The sequence below is a fragment of the Larus michahellis genome, chromosome 19 (genome assembly GCF_964199755.1).
Source record: "Larus michahellis chromosome 19, bLarMic1.1, whole genome shotgun sequence".
Classification (NCBI taxonomy): Eukaryota; Metazoa; Chordata; class Aves; order Charadriiformes; family Laridae; genus Larus; species Larus michahellis.
This window is the reverse complement of record NC_133914.1, coordinates 4,095,948-4,116,916: the sequence shown is the minus strand read 5'-3', so window position 1 is coordinate 4,116,916 and position 20,969 is coordinate 4,095,948. Positions and strand designations below refer to the sequence as shown.

At 55.7% G+C, this 20,969-nt stretch overlaps 3 protein-coding genes across 8 annotated transcripts; 2 read left to right on the top strand and 1 right to left on the bottom strand.

Moving 5' to 3' along the window:
• Positions 1–341: 341 nt before the first annotated feature.
• On the bottom strand, positions 342–9,432 carry PDIK1L (PDLIM1 interacting kinase 1 like). Of its 3 annotated transcripts, XM_074562737.1 has the most exons (4): positions 9,339–9,416; positions 7,340–8,191; positions 6,738–7,039; positions 342–4,023 (listed from the first exon to the last, which is right to left on the bottom strand). In XM_074562737.1, the coding sequence occupies exons 3-4, from the start codon at positions 7,020–7,022 to the stop codon at positions 3,283–3,285; spliced, it is 1,026 nt and encodes a 341-aa protein (XP_074418838.1). In that variant the 5' UTR covers positions 7,023–7,039; positions 7,340–8,191; positions 9,339–9,416; the 3' UTR covers positions 342–3,282. The 3 variants fall into 3 exon arrangements, with proteins under 3 accessions (XP_074418838.1, XP_074418839.1, XP_074418835.1); XM_074562738.1 differs by lacking the exon at positions 7,340–8,191 and having other exon boundaries at positions 9,339–9,432; XM_074562734.1 differs by having other exon boundaries at positions 6,738–8,191; positions 9,339–9,411.
• A 3,904-nt stretch (positions 9,433–13,336) lies between these two features.
• On the top strand, positions 13,337–17,049 carry TRIM63 (tripartite motif containing 63). Of its 4 annotated transcripts, none has more exons than XM_074562649.1 (9): positions 13,337–13,640; positions 13,762–13,928; positions 15,114–15,279; positions 15,587–15,682; positions 15,822–16,055; positions 16,174–16,196; positions 16,368–16,492; positions 16,606–16,683; positions 16,793–17,049. In XM_074562649.1, exons 1-9 carry the CDS (start codon positions 13,482–13,484, stop codon positions 16,801–16,803), a joined length of 1,059 nt encoding a protein of 352 aa, XP_074418750.1. In that variant the 5' UTR covers positions 13,337–13,481; the 3' UTR covers positions 16,804–17,049. The 4 variants fall into 4 exon arrangements, with proteins under 4 accessions (XP_074418750.1, XP_074418749.1, XP_074418748.1 ...); XM_074562648.1 differs by having other exon boundaries at positions 16,790–17,049; XM_074562647.1 differs by having other exon boundaries at positions 15,111–15,279.
• Positions 17,050–18,137: 1,088 nt separating this feature from the next.
• Positions 18,138–20,369, top strand: SLC30A2 (solute carrier family 30 member 2). The gene is made up of 8 exons (XM_074563047.1): positions 18,138–18,187; positions 18,358–18,557; positions 18,773–18,919; positions 19,214–19,367; positions 19,466–19,622; positions 19,805–19,910; positions 19,997–20,131; positions 20,224–20,369. The coding sequence occupies exons 1-8, from the start codon at positions 18,138–18,140 to the stop codon at positions 20,367–20,369; spliced, it is 1,095 nt and encodes a 364-aa protein (XP_074419148.1).
• The last annotated feature ends 600 nt before the right edge of the window (positions 20,370–20,969 follow it).

The window sequence follows — 20,969 nt, the reverse complement described above, 5'->3', positions numbered from 1 at the left end:
GAGCTGCAGGGTCCGCACAGTCACGGCTCACCTCGACCGGTCCAAGGGACAGCTCTGTCACACCCAGCGTGGCCTCGCTCTGCCGAGTCCCCCAGCAGCACATTACACATCCGTGGAAGGCCAGGACGGCTGCTACCCACAGAAGATGCGCGGCACAGCTATTAGCCAGCCCAGCATCTTTTACAAGCCCAGGATCAGCTGCAATGTGACTGTGATGAACTACTACAGCTTATTTCTGTCCTAGCACAGCAAATAAACCCCCCCTGCCGCAGCTTTGCTGACAGCTAGAAGACATCGCGCTGACAGAGAAGAAAGCAGTTCTCTGTAGAAAGTTCAAAAGCTTCATCGAAATTCAGATTTTATTTCAAAAACAGTCATCAACTTAATAAATTACACAATAATTTTCCTCAATATAAATCCTCCATAAAATATATTTTACAGTTTTTAAAGAAAGATTCGAAAGAAAAAAAGTCTTTTCTGAGTGTTGAAAAGTATCTTGACTTTGTGTCACGCTGGTGAATAACTCTGTAGCTGCTACAACAATTCGATTTATCAAAGGCTTTAAAACAAAGACCTCAGACAACAAAAAAAAATAAAAAAAAAAAATCAAACAGAACACAGACGTCGAGGACTACCATTCAGTGTTAACCAAGGAAACACTCAGTGTCACCCAACAGCAAGGCTAAGCACCATGAGAGGGATTTCAGGTACCCCCCACCCTTTAAAGTGGCAAATCAGTGCAAAGAAACGCTTAGGGAGTCAAAAAAAAAATATCCAAAATCCACCTTTCCTGTGCCATTCACTAGCAGGGCAGGCCGGCGGCACATTCGGTGTTCATCCTTTCAAATATACTTCAGAGGAGAATCAGATGATTTGCAAAGCGCCTTAAAGGTAATTAGTATTATTCTGTAGTAGATTCCTACTTGAAGCTAACATAACTGACTCTGACTTTTAGGTAGGCAAGAGATAAGAGGAAGTTAGCAAGGTATTTTGAAACGCTCTCAAGTTTAACACAGAAAAATTATATGCCCTCTTAAAACTTTACTCATGGAATGACCACGCTGAAACGCAAGTACTGTGAAACAGCGAGAGGTTTGTTTTCCTCCCTTCAGTAACAAGCTGAGGCTCCAGTTGTACCGAACTCAGTTAAAACACGAGAACAGGCAGATCACTGCCAGAACGTAAGGATAAACAGATCTCTCCTTGTCTTTACTCACAGGCTCCAAGTCTTCTTTTATAGACTGAGCTCCCTGCAGGGAAGTGGCAACGACGGGACAACAACGGGACATCTACGCGGGCAACAGGCTGCGTCCTCGGAACGATGCAGTCACCTCTGTCCCAGCCAATTTACACTGAAGCGAAGGCTGCTCTGCTCTAGTCAGGAACACTATAGTGTCTTCTAAACAATAAACACTATTTAGAGGCATCAAAGTGTATTTGTCTGAAAAAAAAATATCACTGTTTAGACAACTTGCCTTAAACAATAAAGTGAAGTAAACCAACAAGAATTACGGACTAAGGCCCTGTGGGTAACTGCCACCAGCTCTGCACAGCACCAAGTAAGAACCAGCAGTTTGGAAGAAACAGAATTCTTCGCTTTTGGAAGAACAAAAAATTACATTTTTGTTGTGCTGTTTATTCACGCTCCGGCAGAATAAACACTGTCTGATCAGAACTGCTCTCACAGCACTAAGAGTGAAGAATATCCCAGAAGCAAATTATACAAGGAAACACCTACAGCAGTTTCAGGTAAGGTTTGGGAGGAAAAAAAACCCAATAAATTGATTTTACTAAGAAAACTGGCCCTTGTTGCAGCTTTAAAGGCAATTTTTTAAGACTCTGCTTTTTCCAAAAGGTCAAATTGATGAGAAAGGTCACAGTCCTGCACCCAAAGGAACAAAGCACTATACTATTACAAAGCAGGTTCTGTCTGCTGTGCAGCATCGGGTGACCTCCGCGAAACCTCTCTCAGCATATCAACCTGCTTCTGTGGAATAAGAGCTGGGGAGAAGCAGCCTTTCGACGACTTCAAAGTTTTCCATCCTACCATCCGTGCTTTTAAATAAATATTACTTCTTTAAAAGGAGAAAAACAAATAAAAAAAAAGATTGCCAAGGTTGCCACACAGATCGGAGATACCTTTCTCGTACCGGTTACTGAGTTTTCTCCCATATTTGAGAATAGGTGTGTCCTACAAGGCAAACAGCCACCCCTTTATCTCCTCATCACTACCAGGTTAGAGTCAGTGCCAGAAAGGGAGAGACCACAACCGGTATGATTAGATTCAGTTAACAGGGAAACTGTGCTGCAACCATATTTTGAAGAATCTTAAAAATAACGCTCTATCCTGCTGGATTCCCTCACCCACGCTTCCATAAACTAAGCCCACAGTACTCTGCGCTTATAAATCCTCACGGTGCTACCGGATTATAGATACAAGGGTAGAGAGCATGTTGTGAAACTGTAGGTTAACTGATTAATAAAGTACTGGATTACTAGAAGAAAGCAAAATCGGATTATTAATGAACTAGCCAACCTGCTAGCACCTGATTGCATACATTTGGAATTTGACTCCCTCGGTGATGAGATCGCTAAGCTGTAAGTGCTAAGCTTGGTCACAACAGCACTTTAAAAACTGCTGATCCGCTTGCATTGCTTTTATTTTTTTTGTCTACAAAGTCAAGTCTCAGACCCTATCTTTGACATTAGATAACAAAAATAAATAACGAAGTTATTCAGGCCTGGAGAAGAAGGAATGCTTCTCATTTATCTTCTTCACCGAGTTTTCTAGCAGACCCCAATCATTCAGACCCATAGCAAACAATTTAAAAGTGGCATACACTCCTAGTCACTCGTATACATAAATATATACACATAATTACTTTACAAAGCCTGAAGATCTGCACTACCAGCATGCAAATCTTTTCCCCCCCGCCATGAGAGTTCCTAATACTGACATAGGAAACTGGAATGTAAGAAATACTCCATGTCATAGCGCTGGAAATCAAGTCTCAGCTCTTAAGACACCCCGCTGCCAGCATACACAAACGAACATCGTCACATCTTACACCTGCATGTAACATCCTGGTATTATACACATCAACACCACCGTTAACACAACGGCCAACTCAACATTCATATCGTTTATGAAACTCCAAAGAGATTCGTTTGGGAGAAACCACACCCTGCAGGTTGGAGTTTAGGCTCGTTTCTTTTACTGCCATTAAGTTGCAGCATCAGTTAGGTGAGAAGCAGCTCTATGGGGAGACCAGGCTCGGCAGATCACGTGTCCCAGCTGCTGTCTTTAAAAGCTATGTTGACTAATCGCAGTTCCAGCTCAAAAGCATCGGGTCGGTCCTGCGGGTTGGCAGCCAGCATTTCCTTGATCAGCTGTTTCATTCGAGCATTCATGGATTTTTTCTTTACGGGGATGAGCAGTTCCATTTTAGGGTTTTCTAGAAGCGCCTCTCCAACGGGCACGATTGCCGTTCCCTGCTTGACATAACTCCCCAGAAGTTCTTTCTTTGTTTCCGTATCTATGAACGTCATTCTTTCCAACATCGCCCAGATTATAATCCCCAAGGCAAAGATGTCTGCTTTGGCAGTGTAGTGTCCTTCCCAGACTTCGGGGGCCATGTAGAAGTCAGTCCCACACGCAGTCGATAGAAAACACTTATTGACATTAACTGGTTCCTCAGGATTCTGTCCTGAGGCCGAACATACTTTACTCAGCCCAAAATCAGCTACTTTCAGGGTAGGCTCCAAGTCACTAGCATCCATCCTGCTCCGAGATATCAGGATATTGTCAGGTTTGAGATCACGATGAATAATCTGATTTTTGTGCAGGAATGCCAGTGCACTGCTGAGCTGGAGCATGAAACTGGTGTTGGTCTTGCGGTTTGGCTTTCGGGACAGCAGATACTCATTCATATCTCCGCCATCACAGAAATCCATTACAAACCAGAGGTAATAAGCACTTCTGGGGTCAAAGACTATCTCTCCTTTTAATGAGGTCTCTACAAGCTGCAACAAGGAAAAGAAATGTCATAACTACCTGACAATCATAAGTATATAATGACATGATGGAAAAACGCATGAAGTTTTGATCTTCCTCTCGACAATCCAGAGAGCAAGATGTTGCAACCGGTGAAAATTATGCAAAACTTCTGATGCCAAAATAAAAAATAAAAATAAATAAAAATCACAATGTGTTTGACAGCCTCCTTGTTTTCGTGCGTGAGAAGCGTATCAAGCTCACACTCCTCCCCAGAAGGTAGAGCTAGACCCAGATAACAGCATTTTGAGAGATAGTAAGTGGCCATTGCACTCCCATCTGGTTCAGCTGGACAGTGTCCCACCCCAACAAAGCCTGTCCCACCCATTTTACTAACAACTTCCACGTACAAACAAAGTCCCAACAAGTAACTCAGTACAGTGCCGGGGGGGGGGGATGTATTTGTCCTCCGCTGATGAAGCGGCGCCACAGTATTTTTAAAGCCTATTCTCCATTCCTTACGCGTGAATGTCTTCCAGCAAGTGTTAACACAGGATCCCTTAGCTCAGGAGAATGCTAATTTACGAACAGCTGCTGCACCTAACACCTTTCCCACCATCATGATCCACCAGCTATTTTCTACAATATAAGCAGTGAGTAGCTCGAGCAGCAGGTTCTAATAGCTGCTTCATACCAAACGCAAAGTAAAACCAGCAATCAGTTTTACTAATCATGCTTACACAACTACACATTTGCCTCTTCAGCTCCTCTGAGGCTGCTGTTATGCTCTGGAAGGTAAGTCTCACAATTAATTGTTAGTAGTAAACCATCATATACTAAACCAAATGTAGCTCCTACAGGCTTTCAAAAATGAAGGTAGCTATTAATATTTAAAGAGGCATTTTAAAATGCTTTTAAAAAGTGACCTTTTCCACGCAAGAGCAAAATTACTAGCAATTTATAGCTATCTTTCATTGTGAGCCCAACTAGTAGCCAAAACAGACCAACTTAAAACAGTAAATCCATGTTAGAACTAGAAAACTACATATTTAGGGTTTACAGTCAGTAACAGTGAGATTAAGGTATCTGAAGACAGCAGGGGAGTCTCCTTTGCCAAGTGAGCACCACCACACGGCTCTCCAGAAGCTGTACTTGCATCCCAGTTCACAGCCTAAAGGCAACAAAATCCACTACCCTGTCTGTGACAGTGGCAAAGCCCCACAGGACCAGGCTACTTTAGGACGCTACTGACTTAGTTCGGCTGACACCAGTTAACCATCTGCCCCAAAACCTTTCAGGAGACACTAACACCCCCCTCCCCGGCCAGCCCGCTCACACTGCACCAGTTCAGCTCTGTAACGTAATATTGCCTGGGCTGGGGAGAGGAGAGGGCAAGCCAAGGGAGATCTGATTTTCCTCTATTTCAGCGTACGTACACATTTATAAAGTGATCCCAGCCTCCCCAGAGTCAGCTCAGCTCTGCCCTTTGCTCTTCTCTGCTCTCTGGAGCAGGAAGACAATTCGTAGTGCTTGCGCCTGACACGGGTGAGATCTGCGTTGTTTAACAGACACTACCATGAAAAACCAATCCTGCACGTCGTCTGGAAGGTCTCCCCCACCTTGCAGTTCCACCCTGGTTATTTTTATGAACTCCTCCCTGTACAGCTTTCCACAAGTTTGATGCAATATCTCACAGATCCACTAACAACTAGGAAGGTAAAGCACTCATTTCTCCCACACAAGCTGGCCAGTACTATTTTACCCTAATCCCTTCATGAAAGCAGGTCAGTAACAACTACCAAGCTACAGCAAGTTTACAAAGGCACAAATCCTCTTTCCCAGGCTCGTACAGCACACAGCACAGCGGTGAAGGGCTGTCAAATGAATGTTCAAGTAACAAGAGGTCCGACATTAGACATGCAAGAATGACAACAGTAAAACCTGAAATGTTAAAAGCTGACTAGGGATAACACAACAAACATGGAGCAGGCTACTGACTTTTTAAACCAGAGACACAAATTTCTGCCAGGGGATGATTCATAGCTGGGGCAGCTTCTTGACAAGGGAACGAATCAGATTATCTTTCAAGGTCTTTCCAGAAACACTTATTCTTCAAAAATATGCCTCTTCAAACTAAAAGGCAACTTAAAGGATGCTTTCAGTAGCCACATGGGGGAGTGATATTTATTCCCTTACTTATCATACCTTTACCTCTCTTTGAAGGGACTAATAGTTATTTATCAAAAAAGAAAACGGCTTACCACATGCTACCAATTACTTATTATTTCTCAAAGAATTTTAAGTGCTGGCTTCCTAAATCAAGACGGTTACTTCCTCTTCTAAGGACATCCGAGATTAAGAAATTCTTCAGAGCTCTGCCCCAAGACATTAGTACATGTCTGCTCATTAACCCTGCAGTAGAGCTTCTACCAACCAACACAAGGGCCTGCACCTCCCTTCTGCTTTACCTCTGCTGCTTCCTCTAATCATCAAAGCGGATTCGCATTTAAAAAATCCTGGAGTCCTTTACAGTGGCATGGCTTCAAATTACAAGATGCAGGTGACTGTTCGACAGATATGCTCTTTTAAAGATATCAAATAATTTTTGGGTGTCAACAATGCGAACAACACCCTCTCCTAACTAAGCGTACCTCAAAAAAAGTGATTTAGCTACCCACCTCCTCCCCTCCCAGCTACACATCCATATTAATTACTTCCACCCCATTACCTCAGCTTCATGTACCTGTAAATAAAGGGAGGAACTGGAGCCATGAGACATCTTCTGCACCATACCATCTTTCTGCAAGATGCACTCCTCCAGGTGAATGACGTTGGGATGCTGGCTCTTGATACTGCTAAGTGCCCAGAACTCACGCAGAGCTAGTTCCACGTTCTCTGGAGCATGGCACCGAATCTTTTTCACCGCGACCCGTGCAGAGGTCTTCCTGACGACTGCTTCGTACACCACACCATAACTGCCACGACCAACCTCTCGTATTAGATCGTACTTAGGCTGGCTACTCACCATCTTCAAGATCAAGGGTTCTGGGGAAGGGGGAAAAACCCACAGAACTAAAACTCATGAGCAAGAACTGGGCTGTATTTTCCCCCATAGGGCTTGGTGCGGCAATATTAGGCCTACCAATACCCTGCAATTAACAGGGCAGTGCCTCCGAGCGTTACACTGAATGCAACGCTGCATTTGAGTGCTAGAATATTCCAGAAGCTATTCCGTAAACCTGTACCTGTTGCCACGGACTAGTTAAAAGTGAAATTACACCATTTTGATGGGACTATTAAGATTTCAAATACAGCCCAGTTTTTCAAGGTGGCAACAATTCAAACCTAGACTTGTACTGTGCCGAGACAGGACTATCACGTATGCTCCTGCTCCTTTCTCTCAGCGTCTTCCGTGAACATCTGTGGGAATAATAGTATGGCATCATGCTCTCCATCCACGCCTGGGATAGCGGAGGGCAGGTTCTAGTTGAAGCCTGTGGTTGGGCAGCACCAGATTTAATTAACACTGCCTTTTACGGAGGTGACTGCATAAGTAAATGTTTCTGCTATAATTTAATCATGAAATTCTTTTATTGATACTAAGACAAGAGGATGCTTTGATCGCTTCCAATTTGTTTTTTAACGTTAGTATGATTTTTCAGCTAGTCCCCTCTGAACAAGAAGTCTATGGTAACAAAAAGTTAAAAAGGGCAACTGATGGCAGAAGCTTGTACCCAGTATCTGACTTTCACTTTTGCTCAACAGGGTAAGGACAAAAGTTAAAATATTGCTCTATAACTAAAACAAGGGACACACACACACACAAAAAAAAAAGCCACCAAACACTGCTACATATTCATGAACCTCCCTGCACGCTTCCCTGCAAGATTACAAACCAAAACACACCAGCACCACCTTCACACAACCAAACCAAAAATGGGACACTGACTATAGAAAGGGGAAAAAAAAAAAAAAGCTTGGCTAGCCAATTATCACTTATCAAACACAACGAAACACAAAAACAAAATTAAAAAATTAAATAAAAGTCACAGCTAGTGTATCAGAACTAAAATAGTTTGTAAGATTGCCAGTGTAAATAAATGTAATTCTCTTTGTCAGTAAACCAGGCAATAAGGACCACACTGAAACAGCCTGTTATTAGTAGGAAGCTTTCAAGTATATCCACTGCTTTAGGTACTTTTTTTTTTTTTTAGAAAAAAGGGAAAAAAAAAAAGAAAAAGAGAGAGAAAAAAGGTATCATCAGTCTCAGGGTAATAGTGCACAGGCATTTTAACCTTTCAGCAAAGTTTGTGATGCACGTTTATGTGAACGTTTTGAACTGAAACACGATGTGCCCAAGCAACGCGTTATCATGAAGTTCTGCTCCCAAGATGCATTGAGCCCACACCTGTAGCGGGACTGTGAGGAATAAATTAAGATTACAGCCTGGACATTGATATCTGATGGGCCAATAGCCCCTCCCAGGCAGGGGGGAGAAGAGCAGGGCCTGTAACCTCGCTGGCGGCCAAGTAACCCCTGGGGAAAAGACCTCGTTACTGACACATCAAGTTCAAAACGAGCAGAAAACGTGCCCGCCCTGTGCTGAGGGACACTCAGCTGGGGGCTGTCACCAGAGAGGCTGCCATTCTGCCGAGCCTCAGGGCTGTTACCTGCCTTCCTGCGCGCCCAGAGCAGGCTGGTCTGGTCCGGGAATGCCACCCGGGTTTATTGCCCAACCCGCCGAGCAGTGTCACCTGCTCCCCGGGGGCAGCCCATGCCAAGAGGCCGCGGGGACGGGCACAGGCCCGGCAGTGCAAAGCAAACAGGCTGGGCCTGCTCCCCGCTCCCCCCCCCCCCCCCCACAAAGGCCTGGGGACCTGCAGCCTCACAGGGAAAGCACCTTCCCTCCCCGGCCGCCTCGTTAGCGGCAATAATTAGGGAATAAAATAAATTATTTCCCCCCCCTCCTCTTCGCCCTCCTCCTCCACGGAGCCCGACAAGCAGCTGTCGCAGCGGGACACCACCTGCACCGATGGGGGGGCGTCACTCCAGAGGGAAATCAGGCACCGAGGCCAGGTGCGGGGCCTCACCCCGTCAGCCGCGGCCTGAGGGGGAAGCGCGGCCGGCCGGGCCCTGCCCGCCTCAGCGAGTACCCGGCGCCCTCACGCCTGAGGCGGAGGCCCCTGCCCGTGTAGGGCCCCCACTATGGCGCGGCTCCCTCCTCCCCCCATTATGACGAGCCCGGGCGGCTGGCTGGCTGGCTGGCTGGCTGGTTGCCCGCCCGGACCCGCTGCCCGCCGCCCCCGAGCCGGACCAGGCCAGGCCGGGCCGGGCGCTGCGTTACCTCAGCACCGCCGCCACCGCGCTGCCTCCGCCCGGCCGCCATTATAGTGCTGCCCCCCCCCTTCCCCTGCGCCGCCGCGGCCACGCCCCCGTCAGGGACACGCCCCCCCATCCGCTGAGCCCTCTGATTGGACGACGGCGAAGGGGGTGGAGCCGGAAGCGCGCGCCCCTCCGCGGCGGCGCGCGCGGCCGGTGCCCCGGGTCTCGGAGCATCCCCCGGTGCATCCTCTTCTCCTTCCGCCCCCCGGGTGCTCCCTGTGCCTTCACCCCCCCCAGCGCTGTGCTCACCTCGCTTTGCAGTCACGGCCCTCCTCCTTTTTATGGGGTGTTTTGTGTTGTTTTTGGTGTTTTTTTTTTTTAAATTTTATTTCTTGGCAGTAGGAAACGCCATTAAGTGGAGTCCTTCATGCCTTTGGTTGCGCTCTGGCATTGTGTCACGGCAGCACAGAGCTGTCGTTCCCCCCCCCCCCATGTCCTGCTCTCCACCGTTGCCCCCTTCCCCCCTGCACGCTGCAGGGCAGGCGGTGTCCCCTGCACAGGAGCTGGGGGGCGTGGGGCTCCCGCCATGGTCCCCGCTGTTCCCTCCACCCATAGGGCCGGCACAGCCATTTTGGGAGAAGCCAGGGCCTGCTGCTTCTCAGAGCCCTGCAGAGGCTGTTCAGGCACGCTCCCGCCAGAGCAACATGCTCTCACACGTCTCCCCCATTAATTGGAATGAGCTCGATGGTGATTAGCACCCCAGGGCCGTGCCTAAGCTACCCCAAGCAAATTAGGGACCAACCGAGCCCCTTGCAGGTTTGAAAGCTGATTAGGGCATTACAGCCTGCCTGTTCCCGCGAATCCCCTTAATTGAGTCCAGAAGCAATTAGTTAATCAATGCCACCCTCCCGGGCAGGACCAGCTCATGGGTGTGGGGATGGGTGCCCATCTGGGTGCCCCAGTTCTGGCTCCCGTCGGTGGCTGACCCCTGCACTGCCCTTCTGAGTGCCCGGACAGCCCTGCTTCCCTGCCAGCACCTCCCTGGCAGAGCCCCAAGTGCTGAAATGGGGACAATTTTGCAAGATGTGCTTGGCCAGTCCCAGCGCAGTCATTTGGTCGACATGTGAGCCGGCCTGGAAGGAGCACTCCAAACAGCTGTGGGGCTGCCCTGCCCCGGCGGGGGCTGGCTGTGGCAAAAACGGGGCCTGTGCAACCCTGCGCCCATGTACCCCTCTACCCGTGGACCCCTGCACCCTTATACGCATGTATTCATGGACCCATGTACCTGTGGACCTGTGTGTCTCTGCACCCTTATACCCATGTACCCCTGCACCCATGTACCCAGGCACCCCTGTACCCCTCTACCCACACCCCCTTGCACCCTTATACCCATGTATTCATGGACCCATGCACCCCTCTACTCATGTATTCATGGAGCTGTGTACCCCTGTACCCCTGCGCCTTTATACCCAGGCACCCCTGTGCCCCTCTACCCATGTACCCCTGCACCCTTACACCCATGTACCCATGCACCTGTGTACCTCTCTATCCATACATCCATGTACCCCTGTACCCATACATCCCTGCACCCTTGTGCCCATGTACTCATGGACCCCTGCACCCCTGTACCTATCCACCTGCATATCCCTGCAACCATGTACCCCGGCACTTGTGCACCCATTTATCCATGCACGCATGTACCCCTGAAATTGTGCACCCGTGTACCCCTGCACCCCTGTGCCTATCCACCCGTGTACCCATGCACCCGCTTACCCCTGCACCCATCTACCCCTGCACTTCTACACACATGCACCCATGTACCCTTAAACACATGTACTCACGGACCCGTGTACCCCTGCAGCCATGTACCCATATACTCGTGCACACATGCACCCATCTACCTATCCACCTGTGTACCCCTGCACCCATGTACCACTGAATCTGTGTACCCCTGTACCCATGCATCCCTGCATCCATGTACCCCTGCATCCACCTACCCCTGCACCCATCTACCCCTGCACTTCTTCACACATGCACCCATGTACCCCTGGTACCCGTTCACCCGTGTACCCTTACATCCATGTACTCGTGGACCATGCGTCCCTGCACCCATGTACTCATGTACTTGTGCACACATGCACCCTTGTACCTATCCACCTGTGTACCCCTGCACCCATGTACTCCTGTATCCCTGCACCCTTGTACCTATCCACCTGTGTACCCCTGCACCCATGTACTCCTGTATCCCTGCACCCATGTACCCCTGCACCTGTGTATCCCTGCACCCATGTACTCCTGTATCCCTGCACCCATGTACCCCTGCACCTGTGTATCCCTGCACCCATGTACTCCTGTATCCCTGCACCCATGTACCCCTGCACCTGTGTACCCCTGCACCCATGTACTCCTGTATCCCTGCACCCATGTACCCCTGCACTTGTGTACGCCTGCACCCATGTACTCCTGTATCCCTGCACCCATGTACCCCTGCACCCGTGTATCCCTGCACCCATGTACTCCTGTATCCCTGCACCCATGTACCCCTGCACTTGTGTACGCCTGCACCCATGTACTCCTGTATCCCTGCACCCATGTACCCCTGCACCCGTGTATCCCTGCACCCCTGCACTCCTGTATCCCTGCACCCTTGTACCTATCCACCTGTGTATCCCTGCACCCATGTACTCCTGTATCCCTGCACCCATGTACCCCTGCACCTGTGTACCCCTGCACCCATGTACTCCTGTATCCCTGCACCCATGTACCCCTGCACTTGTGTACGCCTGCACCCATGTACTCCTGTATCCCTGCACCCATGTACCCCTGCACCCGTGTATCCCTGTACCCCTGCACTCCTGTATCCCTGCACCCATGTACCCCTGCACCCGTGTATCCCTGTACCCATGTACTCCTGTATCCCTGCACCCATGTACCCCTGCACCTGTGTATCCCTGCACCCATGTACTCCTGTATCCCTGCACCCATGTACTCCTGCATCCCTGCACCCATGTACCCCTGCACCTGTGTACCCCTGTACACATGCATCCCCGCACCCATGCATCCCTGCGCCCAGGCACCCATCCACCTGTGTACCCCTGCACCCACGTACCCCTGTATTTGTGCACCCCATGCACCCCTGCACCCCATCGCCATCCATCCCCTCCTGCCCGCAGTTGCTGTGGCCGCAGCAGCAGCCACCACCCCACCCCACCCTGTCCCCCCGCCAGCGTGACCCACAGGCGGCCGCGCTATAATTACCCCTCTCTCCTTGTGCCGCTGCCAGTATTTGCAGCTCCGGCTGTGGATGGGTGCTGGCATTTGGCACGACACCCTGTTTATCGCCGCACCAGCTGGGCACCGTGTGCCGGGGCTGTTTTCCCCGGCGGGTGCGGGTCCTGAGGGGCCATGCTCGGTTGCTTCCCCCCCAGGATGTTTCTGGGTCAGGTTTTGCAAGCGAGCAGAGGGGCTGGCCGGGCCATGGCCGTGCACGCCAGCATGGGGAGCAGCCCTCGCCACCCTCCCTGTGGCTGAGGGTACAGAAGAGCCCCCCAGCCCCTGCCTGGGGAGGGAAGGGGGGGACCCCGGTACACGTGCCAGGTCTGGTGGCTGTACCTCCCCAGTTCTCCAAGCACGGCCTGGGGACCCACTGGTGCGGCATGTATTTGCACCCCAGCAGTGGCCACATTTTGAGGGTGGAAAGGGAGATGCTCTGTGTAAGCCACCCCCTGCTGCTGCTAGCCCAGTTCTGCCCCATTCCTGGCACCGCCACACTGTCCAAATGACGGTGGGGCTGTTTATTTGCCCCTCCACGCCCCCAGCCTGATGGCGTTGTGGGGTCCAGCCCCAGAATCTGGCCACACTGCCCCCGGGGGTGAGCAGCCATTTGGCCCTGGGGTGAAACTCCGGCCCTGTTTACCCCCCAGCTCCATTTTCGGCGTGCCAGCAGCCGCAGCACGAGCGGGCAGGGCCTCCCGGACAGCCTGTCCCTGGCTTGTTTACTGCCGCCGGCGGCATCCCGATGGCTCAGTCCCGTGTGACAGGACACCAGGACACCCGACCCTGCTCAGGATTTGGCTCCTCGTGACCAGGGAGCGACTTATAAATAGCGGGATGAGGGGTGCTGCCGGCAGCCGAGAGCGGGTGAGAGGAGTGCGCTGTTGTTCCGATGGATTTCCAAGCCGGCATCCTGCAGGATGGCAGCCCCATGGAGAGCCTGGAGAAGCAGCTCATCTGCCCCATCTGCTTGGAGATGTTCAGCAAGCCGGTGGTGATCCTGCCCTGCCAACACAACCTCTGCCGCAAGTGTGCCAATGACGTCTTCCAGGTAAGAGGGGGGGGTCCTCACGCCTGTTCCCCTCCCTTGCCCTGGCTGGAGGTCACCGGGATGCTCATGGTGCTGTGGGAATGCTCATGGACCCCCCCTGATGTTCATCTCCTCCTCCCAGGCCGCCAACCCCTACTGGCAGAGCCGGGGCAGCGTGATTTCGGGGGGCCGGTTCCGGTGCCCATCGTGTCGCCATGAGGTGCTGCTGGACCGTCACGGCGTCTACGGGCTGCAGAGGAACCTGCTGGTGGAGAACATCATCGACATCTACAAGCAGGAGTGCTCCAGGTAGGCTCGGAGGGCCGTGACTGATTGCTTGTGCCTTGTCCCCGGCGGGGACACGGGATGCGGGGATGTGGGGATGCCCATCTCTCGAGCCCCAGCACCATCATTGAGACCACAGGAGACTGTGGTTGGGCGAGAAACTGGGGGGCTTCTCTGCCTTAACGGTCCCTGACCCAAATCTTCCTCCCCTGACCCAAAACTTCCTCCCCAAACCCAAAACCTCCTCCCCGAACCCAAATCCCCCCCACCCACAGCAGTTTGGGTCTCTGGGTGGTTTAAGGGGATGATGGGTCCCCAGGGGGTGGTGGCAGCAAGGCAGGTCCTGTCCCCCCACGCTCCGCAGCTGGAGCGTTGGGTGGGAGATAAGAGGTGTGGGGGACAAATCCAGGCTCTGCCTGTGACAGTGGCACTGCTGGCTGATAAGGGGCAGGGGGACAGTTTGGGCAGGACACCGCTCTGTAAAAGCATTCAGCTGGTGGGGGGGGACCGAGGGGTCACAGGTTCTCGAGGCGGAGCGGTGGCCCCGGCCAAATTCCCCGAAGCGCTGTAAATATTGTTTGAGAGCCATGGGGACGGAGACGATGGCACGTGGCAGGTGTCTGCGGCCGCTGCGGGGGGGCCTTGGGGGGGCCAGCCCTGTCTTCGCCTCAGTGGGTTGGCTTGTCCCCATGTCCCCCCTGGCTGCAGAGGGGATGATTCAGCTGCAGCCCCTGGCTGGGACCCCTCAGGGGTTTCTGGGTGCCCCCGCCCCAGTCACGCGTTGGGTGACAACAATAAATCCCGACAGACCGAGGCTAAAATTAGGCGCTTGTGCAGTGTCCCTGGAGCGCGGCCCCGGGGGCCACTCGCCCACCTGCCGCGTCCAGTGCTGCACTGGTTTAAACTGGTGCTTACTGGGCTTAGGGCTTAGGGAAGCACAGGGGTTCGTGGCTCCCGAAGGAGCAAGTGTGATGTAACGCCAGGATCTGGCCTCTTTCCTGGGGACCTGATTTTGGGGTGGCTGTGCAGCATCAGTGGGGTTGTCACCGCAGTGGGGATGGCACTGCGAGGGGGATGTCGCCACGGTGGGGATGATGCTGCAATGGGGACATCATGGCGGCAGGGATGTCACCGCGATGGGGACATCACCCCGATGGGGATGTCACCCTGACGGGGACGTCACTGCGGCCATGCCGTTCTCTCCAGCAGGCCACTGAAGAAGGGGGAGCACCCCATGTGCAAGGAGCACGAGGACGAGCGGATCAACATCTACTGCGTCACCTGCGAGGTCCCCACCTGCTCCATGTGCAAAGTCTTCGGTGCCCACAAGGACTGCGAGGTCGCCCCCCTGCAAACCGTCTTCCAGGGCCAGAAGGTGCCGTGTAGGAGGAATGGGGGGGGGGGGGGGGGATGCCGCGGGTGACACAACCAGTCTCGGGGCGATGCGCTGAGCTGTGACGGCCTCAAATAGCACAGGGACCCGCTCACGGGGTATTAATAGCCCCCGGGTGACATCGCCCAGGAGACAGCCTATATTTAGAGTGGCCGTGGCTCAGGGGGACGTGGGGGGAGCGGACCTGGGGCCGGGCAATGCCCAGCCTGTCCCCGTGTCGGGATGGGATACGTCCCCATCCCGTTCCCCGCTGGGGTTCAAGCTGTTTCCATCCATCCCCCCTGCCCAGACCGAGCTGAACAACTGCATCTCCATGCTGGTGGCGGGAAACGACCGGATCCAGACCATCATCTCCCAGCTGGAGGACTCGTGCCGGAGCACCCAGGTGAGGAAAGGGGGAAAAGGAGCCCATTGAAACCCGGAGGAGTGAAAGCTCGGCCAGGGGGGCATTTGGGATGGCCAGGAGGGATGCTGCTGGTGCTGGGGGACACACAGGTGGCATCCCTTGCCCTTGGTCCCCGCAGGAGAACAGCGAGGCGGCCAAGCGGGAGCTGTGCGCTCGCTTCGACGCCTTGGCAGCGGTGCTGGAGGAGAAGAAGTCGGAGCTGCTGGAGCGCATCACCCATGAGCAGGGCGACAAGACGAGCTTCGTCCAGGGCCTCATCTGCCGCTACAAGGAGCAGCTGGAGAAGTCAAGTCGGCTGGTGGAGACGGCCATCCAAGCCATGGAGGAGACCGGGGGGGCCGCCTTCCTCATGGTGAGACCCCCAAACCTCCACCCTTCCCCACCGGTGCCCACGTGGGGTCCCACCAGCTCGGGGACATCCTGGTGGCTGCCGCCCTGGCTTCACTCACCTCTCCTCTTCCTCCCCACAGAACGCCAAGCAGCTCATTAAAACGTAAGTGCACAAATTGCGGAAAATTCGGTGACCCCCAGCCCCTGCCCTGCAGATAGCCATGGGGTGCCCAGGTGGTGAGCGTGGGGGTGCCCAAACCACCCGCCCCGGCACCCCGTGGTCCCCCAGCCCAGCGAGGGGACAGGGAGGGGACATAGCTGTCTCCTTGCCCAGGATCGTGGAGGCCTCCAAGGGTGGCAGGCTGGAGAAGATCGAGCAGGGCTACGAGAACATGGACGCCTTCTCGGTGAGCCTGGAGCACCTCGCCGAGGCGGTCCGTGCCTTGGACTTCGACCCTGGTAATTCAGCCCCCAACATCCCCCCCATGCCTCTTTACCAACTCCCACTCACCCGGTGGCACCCGCCGCCTTTCCCGGTGGCCCCGCGGTGACGTTTGGTTGCCTGTTTGCAGCCGAGGAAGATGAGGAGTACTTTGATGGGGAGGAAGAAGAGGCGGAGGAGGATGTGGTGCCCGAGAGGGCAGTGACGGGTAAGAGGGGCGGCACGGCCAACCCCACCTCCCCGGGACCCTCAACCTTTGGGGGAGCTTTGGGGGTTTGGACGCCCCCCTCAACCCCTCCATCCTCTCCCCCCAGCAGCTCCCCAGTAGCCGCAGCGACGTTGCCGGCGCAGGAGAAACGCCGCGGGCGCAGGATGTCCGGCGACGGGACTCGGGATAGGGTGGGCGACAAACACACACGCCGTGGGGGCCGGTGGCCTCGCGAGCCAGCGCCTGCTCCAGCAGGGGACACTTTTCTATACGGGTGCAAACAGGACAATTCCGCACGTTTTGTATTCTGCCTTCTTTTGTATATAATTGTCACAGATTTGAATTTTGTGTATTTTGTAAAGAAAACTGGTGTTTTGAGTGGTTTTTTTTCCCTCGCTTCTCGGTTTCAGCTCGCCAGCCCCGTGATGGGCGGTGGGGATGCGGGTGGCTTTGCCAGGCCCGTGCCGTCGCCAGTGTCCTGGCTCGGTGGCCAGCGCGGCAGAGAGATGCCTCCTGGCACAACACTTAATTTTTGGCCTCATTAGCACCTCCGGCAGCGCTGGCACCCTGTGCCTGGCCACCTGCCCGGGGGTGTAACAGATTGGCACCCATCAGGATTTATCTCCTGGCTATGGGGAGCCCGGGGACAGTGTTCGCCTGGGCTTGGGAATGCGGTGGGAGGGTGGGAGAGGATGCTCCGGGCTATGCCAGTCCCTGAGACAGGGACAGATTCGGCATCAAGTTGCCGGTTTGCTGCTGGCTGAGCTCACGCGACTGCAAAAATATACCAGGACTGCAAAAATATACCACTGATGCTTTTCTCCTGCAAAAATGTAAGCCCAGCTCGGTGCCTGGCTGAGGGGAAACTGAGGCAGCACCCGCAGCAGTGCTCTGGGCTGGGCTGTGGTTGCAATTAGCCCCAGGGCAATTAGCACTGCCCTCCCAGGGGGGTGGGCAGGGGTCACTGCCGTGGTGGGGATCCGGCCCCAGGCTTATCTGTCACATGGCTGCTCCGTGGCTGCACCTAAACTGGGGGGGGAGGGAGGGCGACGGGTCCCCAAGGTGGCGAGGGGGGTCACCGGGTGCCTTTAGGGGGGGTCACCGGGTGCCTTTACGCGGGGGACAGGGCTCCATCCTCCCCCCGCCTCGGGGGGCTGAGTCCGTGCCCTGGTGTGCGGTTCCTGGGGGGTGCCCATGGGGGGGGTCCTCCCAGAGCAACCCCCACCACCACCCCAGCATCAGCAGCCCCCCGGGTGCCGGGTGAGTGGGGCAGGCGGCCGTGGGTGCTTTGCAGCCGGCCTGGCCCCCCCTCCCCGGCCGGGCTTTGCACACGAGTCCCCGGAGCTTCACACGGGACGAGGCCACCGGCTGCCACCAGCGCCGGCCACGCACCGGGGTCACCGCACCGGCCACACACCCGGGTCACCAGCCCCAGCCCCCGGCCCTGGAGGAGGATGGCACCCGTCGAGGAGAAACGGCACCTGCTGAGCGAGGGCGCAGGCGGGTAGGGGGGTGCCCGGGGGGGCTGGGGACGTGGTGTCCCCTCTTCCTCCCAGGTGGGGTCCCCTGGAGGCACCCGGCCAGGGAAGGGGCTGGAGGGGGGGAAGCGTTCAGGGTCTGATCTGCTCCCTGTAATCCTCCCAGGACCCCCGCTACGGCCCCTCTCCCCGACAGGTCCTACCTGGGGACTGTGCAAAAGAACGGGCACAACTCGGTGCAGGGACAGGCGCCCGCCCTGGAGCTGGGGGCACGGAGCAGCCGGCACTGCCACACGCAGGGGGGCGACGGCCACCCCGGCCAGCAGCAGCGGGCACGCAGGAAGCTCTACCTGGCCGCCAGCATCTGCCTTGTCTTCATGGTGGGGGAAGCTGTGGGTGAGTGGTGGGACAGGGTCCGGCGGGGACGGGTGGGACACCCCAAGTGGCTGCCCACAGGGTGCAGGCAGGGCTCCCCATCGCTTTTCAGTGGGGTCAAAGCACCCAGCGGAACCCCCACTGCGGCACGGGGTGACCTGGTCTATGCCTGGCTTGAGGGTGACCCCCCGCCTTCCCGATGCCACCCCGATGTCCCCGATGTCCCCTCTCCGCAGGCGGGTACCTGGCGCACAGCCTGGCCATCCTGACGGACGCAGCCCACCTCCTGACGGATTTTGCCAGCATCATGATCAGCCTCTTTGCGCTCTGGGTGTCCTCACGTCCCCCCACCAAAACCATGAACTTCGGCTGGCACCGGGCAGGTAACGGGGTGGTTTCACCCCCGAGGCTGCCGTCCGGGTACCGGGGTCCCCAAGGAGGACTCGGAGCATCCCAGGGTCCCCTCCCCATGGGGACCAGGAGCCTCGGGGAGCATGGGGGGGCATGGGAAGCCCTGAAAAAGCCCCAGCACCGTGTCCACGGGCTGGGCAGAGGCACCCAGCGGATGGGTGCTGGGTGCCCACGCCGTGCCCCGGTGCTGCCGGGGGGGGTGCTCAGGCTTGGTGCAGCAGTGAAACAGCAATGTGGGGCTTGGGGGGGGGGGTGGCTCTCCGCAGAGATTCTGGGGGCCCTGCTGTCCGTGCTCTCCATCTGGGTGGTGACAGGCGTCCTGGTCTACCTGGCTGCCCAGCGCCTGATCTCGGCCAACTACGACATCGAGGGCAGCGTCATGCTCATCACCTCCGCCTGCGCCGTGGCCGTCAACATCGTGTACGTACAGCCGGCTCTCCCCATCCCTCCACCCCGCTGAGTGTCCCCCACCCTGTGCCCGCTGGCCCCAGGGATGTCACCGCTGCCCTGCTCTGCAGGATGGGGGTGGCCCTGCACCAGACGGGGCACGGGCACAGCCACGGGGCAGGCGGCGAGCAGCCCAATGCCAGCGTCCGCGCCGCCTTCGTCCACGTCGTGGGGGACCTGCTACAGAGCGTTGGCGTTCTCGTCGCGTCCTACATCATCTTCTTTAAGGTCTGGGGGGGTCACGGGGGTAAAAGGGATGCTGCGGACACAGGGACAGCGGCTTCAGCCAGCCCTGGCCAGGCACCGGGGTGAGATGGAGGGGATCATGTCCCCTCTCTGCTGGTGCCGATGGGGATTTGGGGTGAGGTGACAGTGCTGGAGGGACATCACCCTCTCCCACCCCCCCCCAGCCTGAGTACAAATACGTGGATCCCATCTGCACCTTCCTCTTCTCCGCACTGGTGCTGGGGACGACGCTGACCATCCTCCGCGACGTCCTCCTCGTCCTCATGGAGGGTAGGGACTCACCGGGGGGGGTGTCTGGGCCACCCATGGGTGCCGCGGCCCCCGTCCCTCCAGCGCCTGCGGCTCTCCCTCCCCAGGCACCCCCAAAGGGATGGACTTCAACGCCGTGCGGGAGACGCTGCTGGCGGTGCGGGGGGTGGAGGCCGTGCACAGCCTCCACATCTGGGCGCTGACGGCGGCGCAGCCCCTGCTCTCGGTGCACATCGCCATCAGTGAGTGTCACTCCCCGGGAAGCGATGGAAGGGGTGGGGGTGGGATTCGGGGTTCACCCGCACCCCGATGTCCCCTCCCTTGCTCCTTGCAGACGCGGGCGCCAGTGCGCAGGAGGTGCTGGAGGAGGCCAGCTCCCGGCTGCAGGGCACCTTCCGCTTCCACACCACCACCATCCAGGTGGAGAGCTACTCCGAGGAGATGCGGGACTGCCGGGAATGCCAGCCCCCCCGCGACTGAGACACACCCCCCCCCAGCAGCCCCCTTGCATCCCAAGGGGGGACTTTTCATACGTGGAAAATAAAGCGGAGCAAAGGGCTGGTTGCGTGCGGGGGGGATGTTGGGTCTGGTGGCGCCGGGGCGTTATCTCGGGTGTCGGCTGGGAGCGAAGGCAGCAAGGACGGACCCATGGCCGTGGCAGCCAGAGGAGCACGGCTGCTGGAGGCCAGCGATTGCCTTAATTGCCACTATTTCTATTCAGCTGGGGAAAAAACAGCTGAAACAACCCATTTCCCTTCTTCAGGGAGTGCTGAGAAGCAAGGGAGTGCTGGGGTGCCCGGGGGCTGCAGGGGGACCCATCCCAGCTGGGGGCCGGGAGGACACGCTGGCCCCGCTCTCACCGCTTATCGCTCCTCTGTTTGCCCTTGGGAAGCCAAAGGACTCGCCCTCCCCGCGGGGCTGGGGGCTGGGGGGGGCTGCGTGTGCGGACAGGTGCTGCACGGGTTATTCCCAAGGGTGCCCGGGATGGCAGAAGCACCGGTGTACCAAACCGCTGGTGCTCCCGGTGCTCCCTGCCGGGCACATCCCGCTCCCCGCATCCTACATCCGCTGGCCAGACTC